We start from the raw sequence: 7,726 nt of genomic DNA, 5'->3' as shown, positions 1-7,726 counted from the left end.
CAGCGGTGGTTTGGAAAGAATAACAGAAATTCAAGGTAGGGAAAGTACTGTGGGTCTGGGGCATTGTTGAAGTCTTCACAAAGGCTGGGATTTCACTGTGTGGGGCGGCTGGAGAGGAGATGCTGTGAGGGACATGGGTAGTGGCCAATCTGCTCCCAGGAGGGAGAAAAGTTTCCTGGGTAGGTTGGGGCCAAACTAAACTGAACTTGGGTGTCAAGAATATGGCCCTGTAGGTATGTAAGCAGAGAATGACTCATAGAAGACACCGGAGTTCTCCAGCAGTTCATGGATCTCCCAACATAGGACTTTATTCATGTGGGAACGGAGCCACACAAACTTCTAGAAACGTCCCTGTGGCTAAGCAGCCGTGACCTGGCCCTCCTGAGCTGTAAACGCACAAAGTTGGCCACAGTGTTGGTCGACACACGGTGGGGAGTGGGTGACACCCGTGATATTTTGTCACCCGGGAGAGAAGGATCCAGGTGGTGCGCCTGTGGGATGGTCCTGGAGTGATGCAGGTGTCATGCCTCGGTAGTCTACCCTAGACACGTGTATCCAGGCGGGGCATTGCTCTCTTGTAGTTCACGGATTTATTTCGCTGAACCTTGTAGACCTGTTTAAGGTATTAAGAGCGGAGGTGCTGAGATGGAGAGCCCAGGGGCCACACCCTGCCTAACTTGGCTTACCTGCCAGTCGGTCCTCAGTGTCTCCAGACAGAAAGTGAGGTTTAGAGCCAAATGGAATCGAGGCTGCAGACGAGCTCTGCAATTCTAGAACAGGCCCGCATCACAGAGAAACGAAGACGGAGGCGCACACCACAGTGACCGGTTACTCAGAGCAGGAGGAAGCCGGTCAGAGAGGGCCGACCCCGGGAACCTTGGCAGGAGTTGGCCCAAACCTCTGAGGGAGGCTGTCCTCCTCCGGCAGGAGGGCAGACCTGAGTAAGGCTGGTGTACCGGTCCTGGTTGCCCAGCCCTCCCATCCCAGGGCTGGCTCACTCCAGAAAAAAGTATGGTTTTGTCTGAGGAAAACAGGCATCCCAGGCCTTTAGCTGGGGCGGGAGCAGAGGGTCTCTCCTCTTGTCTGGGAAAGACTGGAAAAAAAAAAGTGTGCAGCCCTCACTGGAAATTTTCGGGTACTCTGGGGCCCTTTGCATTTGTGAGCGTGGCTTCTGCGGATGGTGGCCGGGCTCCGCCAGGGGCTTCAGGCTGACTTGGCGAAGCGTTTCTAGAACAGAGTGGGTGGGAGCCGCCTGAAGTCCCAGGAACGCGAACACTGACGCACAGGAAAGCCTCGAGTGGGTGGAGAAATGCAAATGCCCCGGTGGCATGGCCTCAGCCGCTGCGGACCCTGACGGCCGATTCTGACTTCGGACTTGAGCGGGGCCAGCACCCGGACCCAGGGCGAGCCAGGTAAGAGCTCGCACCGCCCGCCTGTGGCCTCTCGGCGGGCGGGAGGGCTTCTCTGGGCAGCGGGCCCGGAGCTGCTTGTTTGAACATGCCTGGGGAGGGGGGGAGGTGCCTATAAAAAGAAGGGTCTTTCTTCTTACCCTCAAATCACCCAGCAAAGCCATCTTCCGAGGAGCTGAAGTTCTGGCGCGGGTCTTCCTGGAGGAGTGGGGAGCATCGTCCCCGAAGCGGAGCGGTGGGGTCGGGGCTGGGGCTGCGGCCGGAGGTGTGTCCGCGGGGGCCGGGAGAGAGCCCTCCTCAGTCTCTGGAGCCGGGATGTCTGACCTGAGATGGGCATAACTGGGTCTCAGAGAAGCAGCACCCAGCTAGGGTAGCGGGTCACTGTGGCCTTTGAGAAGTCTGAGTGATGCTACAGGGTGGGTCGTCCCCTCTGCAAAGGGGTCAGCATCCACGCAGCTGGCTCCCGGGGATGGACCCCAAGCCGGGAGGGAGCTGCCAGGCACCCAGGTTTTAGATGGAAAAGTACCTGTCCTGAGGCAGGAGAGTAGGCCCTCAGAGAGTGAAAACAGAGACACCCCCGCTGGAGGTCTGAAAACAAAACCACAGCAAACCCCAAAAAACACAACCCAAAACAAACAAACAAAAAACCCCAAAACCCTTTACTTAATTTCTCAAGGTTTCACTGAATGTTTTAATGTGTATTAACATTTATTTCATGTTTTAGAAAAGTAATTTTAAAAGTAAATTATCAAATTCACTCGCACCCCCTTACCCTCCGAATCTTCTGTTCTCCCCTGAGTATTCTCTCTCAACTTTATGTGCTGTTTTGCGTTTGTTTTAAACCCACCGGGTTCACTCACTGCTGCCTGTGTATGCGTGGGTGACGGGTGTAAGACTGTCTACTGGAGCATGGGTAGCTTCAGGGACCGCACCCCTTCCTCAGCAACCATCCTTTAGCTCCTCAGCCCTGGATGGGGCTTCCTGGCAAGCTCAAGCTAGCAAGGTCTGCAGGCTTTCATCACCAAGGGCCGCCCAGAGAGGAGGGTCTCTCTGCACCCTGTTTCAGCCTTGGTTTGAAAGAGTGGCTTTGCTGAATGATTTAACTGTAAGATAAATTTTCAGCTAGAAAACAGACTTGCGTTGGAACCATGGAAAGGATTTAGCAGTAGAAACAATGGAAGTGGCCATGCTGTCTCCAGTCCTCCCCAACCTCCCCCCCCCCTTGGGTATCACTATACCAAGACTTCGTTGCTGGTAGGAGAGGAGAACGCTCCAATTTTGTTCCCAGATCTGGGAGGTCTGTCAGAGCTGCACCCTGTGGGCAGTGGTCACATCCCCTCTTTTGGTCCTCACTTGTTTGTAAACCCAGAGATGCTTCCTGTCTTGCCTACTCATGGCTCCATCAGGAGGGCCGCCCGTGCATCATTCAACAAGCATTTGTGAAACATTCACAGCATGCCTACAAGGGCCAGTTGTGAGTGCTCCTGAACAGAAAGTCATAGGCAAGATCAAGATGGCTTCTCTCCCTAACTCCTTTTTCCTGAGCGAAACACCACCTTTTTTTTTTTTTTTTTTTTTTTTTGTACACGTTAGAGCATTTAGTGGGAGCTCAAGGAAAAGATGTTTTAAAATGTTCCCGCTGAAATCTGAAGACCGTTATGTATATACTCAATTTGTTATACAAGCAAAAGGAAGCATGCTGTGCCTCCAGGATGTGTTGAAATATTGTGATTCACGGTGTGAAAGTTTTCCCTCTGACTTAACATTACTAATCAAGAATTCTGCATTTCCAAAGAGCCAAATACAGTAACTCCAGGAGGATTATGTCATAAAGATAGTTCTAAGCTAGGAAGTACGTTACAGCCTCCTTGCTGGCCAGAGTGCAGATACATAGGTTATATGAGTGGAGCACACACTTCTGTGTGTGTTTATGTTGTGTAAATGGGATGGCTTACTCTACTTTAACTGAGGCCTGAACCATTGTCCGATGCAAAGTAGACTTTGTACGTAAAAAAGCTTTGCCCAACCATAAATCACACGAGAAAAATAAAAATGTTTATTGGTTTAGAGCTATTTTGCACGGATATGAGTAGAACCCAGGAGAAGTACAGGCATGCAGTTCCTCAGGAAGCTGCCACAGAAGTGGCCAGGCCCCCAGAAAGTTGGCTGGAGAGTGCAGAGACACATGAGATAGAGAAAACCAGCCTTAACATTTTCATGTGACGAAGCTTTGGGAAGGAAGGCGTGGATAGATAGGCCTTGGCGGTACAGTCAGTGTGGAGGACTTGTTTACCTTCAGCGTGCTCACTCACGGAGGGATGGCCAGGGAGGCGGATTGCTGACAACAGACTCCGTGATGGAGTCTGTGTGGATAGTCGGGTAGGGCCTGGGGTGTTTGGGGAGGAGGGGTGGGACTTCCTGGAGCAGCGGCCTAGGAGGTCATGGTAGAGCAAGGAAGGATGTGGTTTTGGGGGCAGACAAAGAAGTCAGTCCTGCATTAGGGACACCTTTGAAGAAAACACTCAAGAGGAATTGCTGAACATTGGGCTTTAACTGTATTTTCTCCTTCCTTTCTTCTTTGAGAAACTACAAAAGCTGATTTTTCCCCCTCCAGTGAACTAATACCTAACTCTGTCCGAGGCAAGAAAAAAGCCTGCCTTATGGCTCCCCATGAACAGTTTTAAAACTCTAACTTCTTTTACAGCATGTCTCAGTGGAATCAAGTCCAACAGTTAGAAATCAAGTTTTTGGAGCAAGTCGATCAGTTCTATGATGACAACTTTCCCATGGAAATCCGACACCTGCTGGCCCAGTGGATTGAGCATCAAGACTGGTAGGCTAAGACGGATAGATGCTCTGTGTCCTAGCCACGTACATGTATTCTGTGGTCTGTTTTTGACTCAGTAGATGCATTCATTTCGGTCAAGGTTTTGGAAATCCTTCTCAAAGGCGAGTTTTGTTTTGTCCACTATAGATGAAAACTTATGGACTTAGTGCAGTGCCTTTAAGTACCTCTTATCCAATGGCCTCAGTTACTGGTTCTACAGCTGTGAAAAGATTCCAGGACCAAGACAGCTCTTATAAAAAAATTTAATTGGGGGGCTTGCTTACAGTTCCAGAGGTGTAGCCCATTATTATCATGGCAGGGAGCATGGTGTTGGTATACACGGTACTGGAGTCGTAGCTGAGAGCTACATCTTAGTCTGCAAGGAGAGAGAGAAAGAGACAGAGAGTCAGAGAGAGGAGAGAGGGGGAGAGAGAGGAGAGACGCTGGGCCTGGCTTGGGCTTTTGAAAAACCACCCCCAGTGACACACTTCCACCAACAAGGCCACAGCTCCTAATCCTTTCAAATAATGCCACTCCCTGGTGGCAAAGCGTTCAAATATATGAGCCTATGGGAGCCATTTTTATTCAAACCACTGTGCCAATGTTTTAGGCATAAAGTGTCCCACTGAAACAAGCCCATTAAACATTGTCAGTTCTGTTATCATAGACTCAATGCCAGTAAATACTCTTTTCAGGAATCCCTTTCCACCTTCAGTGGGAAACATTCACCTCCTTCAAACACACAATGTCCTGCCCTTCCCCCCATTTTATTTTCAAAAGCTCCTTTCCTGTCCCTGGCTGCCTCTAATTTATTAGAATCATAGGAAGATGAAGGAAACAGCATACTCCGTGTTTGCCATACCAAACTTTGTACATGAGAATTAAATCAAAAACAGCTGTTTCTATATGAGTATGAGACTGTCCAGCTAATAAACATTTTGCAAAGCTCCGTTTCCCCTATATAATTAAAATTTTCTTTTTGCTTCAGTCATCTTTTCTATTGTGTCAAAGTATAAACCACAGAACGAAGGATTTTAACCACTTTTAACTGTACAGTTTAGTAGTAGTTACTGTATTTGCATTGTTCAGGACTTATCACCCCATCTACAGCACGTAGCCCTCTCAGTCTGACATTCTGGCTCATTAAATAGTAACCTTGGTCCTCAAAACTCAGTTCCAATCTATTCTCTCTCTCTCTTTCTCTCTCTCTCTCTCTCTCTCTCTCTCTCTCTCTCTCTCTCTCTCTCTCTCTCTCTCTCCTACAGATTTGAGTATGGGGGTACTCTGTATGAGGGAAGCACATATGTTTTCCTCTGTGACTGACTTATTTCACTGGATATAACATTTTTCAGATTCATTCTTGTTTGCATGTACCAGAGTTTTCTTCGGATTTGAATAGTATTGCACTCTGTGGATACACTACCTATGGTCAGAACCCTGGACTTACCAATGGACATTTTGGTTATTCTACCTTTAGGCCATTGCCAATAAAGTTGCTAGAAGCAGCCCCACGCGAACTCCTGGTCTCATCCCAGCTGTTTGCATCTAGACCCAAATACAGAGCTATTGGGTCATTTGGCAATTGTGTGTATTATAACTGTTAAACTTTTCACACTGTTTCCACCACTTTCCATTCCATTCAGCAGTATACAAAGGCTTCAATTTCTTGCTGTTTTTGCAAGACTTGTTTTCTGATTTTGTTTTGATTTTTTGTTAAATTAATAGCCATTCCAATGGGGATGAAATGGTATCATATTGTAGTTTTGATTTATAAGACTCTAATGATTAGTGATGTTGAAGTTTTTTATGTATTCAACTTTTAAAACACTTAGAATGCCTTATCACTGTGGAATCAATCTGATATTTTAAAATGTATATGGTAGAGAAATAAATATTTTATTAACTGTTTCTTACTGAGTAGTAACACCTTGGACATTTTTATTTATTTTAGGGAGGTGGCCTCTAACAATGAAACTATGGCAACAATTCTTCTTCAAAACTTATTAATACAATTGGATGAACAGTTAGGTCGTGTTTCCAAAGAGAAAAACCTGCTATTGATCCACAATCTAAAGAGAATTAGAAAAGTACTTCAGGTAAGAAATCATTCTACGTTTAAAAAAATGGATGTGCAAGTCTTAAATTTGGGAGAAAATTTGAATATGTACTCTTAAATTACTTTCAAAGCAGATTTAAAGGTAAAACTTTTGTTTCTTCATCATTTAAAATTTTCCTGCTTATTTTTTTATTATATTTACTTTCAAAAATTTAGTCTAAGATTCTATGGAAGTGAGAAGGTGTGTGTGTGCATGTGTGTGTGTGTGTGTGTGTGTGTGTGTGTGTGTGTGTGTGTGTGTGTTACTCATCTGGCTTATTTCTTGGTTATCACCAAGTTTAATATCATGGAAATATTTAAAAGATTAGCTATTCATAGCTGCCCTGTGACCATCCCGTGCCTTCTTCTCTTGTATGACAATGAGAGTTAGGATTCTTATTTGTATGTGTAAAGCATCATGTATGATGTAGTTGACTAAATAATGTTGATACATTATTATTAGCTTAAAGCCCGAGTTAATTAAGGTGAATTGAGTACCATTCTAAGGATTTTTTTTTTTTTTGAGCTGAGGACCGAACCCAGGGCCTTGTGCTTGCTAGACAAATGCTCTACCACTGAGCTAAGTCCCCAAACCCCGATTCTAAGGATTTTAACAAACATGTCATTCATCTACCATTACAACATTGAAGGGCTTCATCGGGCAGAAGTCTCTGTGCCTCGGTCCTCTTCCCTCCCTGTCTTCACACCGAGGGCCTGAAATCAGTGGCCATTTCCTCCCTGAAGTTTGCCTTTTCTTTAGGGTCTCACAGTTAGAAACACAAAGTTTGTGGCTTTTTAAAGGACTGATTCTTCCATCTAGCAGCAGGCATTTAAAGCCCCTATTTCATGCTGTGATAGATTTATCGTTAATCACTAAATGATATTTCAGTGTACTTATTTCATTCATTCTAAATGAAACTGCTGTTAGGAATCACACGTGGGTTTTCCAAGGGTCTAAGTTTTCATTTCTTCTGAGTCATTACCCAAAACCATGATTTCTAGTGTTGCTATTCTTGAACTTTCTGTTTTTTCTTATTCAACTTCCTTTCTTTCTTCCTCAGATAGAATGATGTACATTCATAATAAAAATGGAAACAATATAAAAAATATGAAGAAAGCTAGAAACAATCCAAAACCTAATTCTTAGAAATGAGCTTGGTAATATTTGAGGAGCATCCGTCCAACACTTACCTGTACATGTGTATTTGCAGATAGCTCAATAGAGTAGATTGAAAGTTCCACCTGCATCATCTCACTCCTGTCCCCATACATCACGTGCATGCACAGATGGGAAGTGAGACAGTTACCCCCTCCCCACACACACACACAGCACAAACTCCCCATGTCCTTCCCTTCCCTTCATCCTTATCAATGCGTATTTTTTTTTTTTTTTTT

The 7,726-nt window shown here is 45.5% G+C and overlaps 1 protein-coding gene across 1 annotated transcript in view; it reads left to right on the top strand.

Annotated features, from left to right (window-relative positions):
• Nucleotides 1-351: 351 nt before the first annotated feature.
• The window catches only part of Stat4 (signal transducer and activator of transcription 4), a 96,016-nt gene continuing 88,641 nt past the window's right edge, over nt 352-7,726 (top strand). Inside the window, 3 exon segments of the mRNA XM_052749429.1 lie at nt 352-1,412; nt 4,114-4,242; nt 6,188-6,332. Of these exon segments, the coding sequence (XP_052605389.1) occupies nt 4,115-4,242; nt 6,188-6,332 (273 nt within the window). The 5' untranslated portion in view covers nt 352-1,412; nt 4,114.

This window comes from Peromyscus californicus, unplaced genomic scaffold (assembly GCF_007827085.1).
Source record: "Peromyscus californicus insignis strain IS unplaced genomic scaffold, ASM782708v3 Scaffold_21__1_contigs__length_65335640, whole genome shotgun sequence".
In the NCBI taxonomy this organism is placed as follows: Eukaryota; Metazoa; Chordata; class Mammalia; order Rodentia; family Cricetidae; genus Peromyscus; species Peromyscus californicus.
This window is presented reverse-complemented; position numbering and strand designations above follow the sequence as displayed.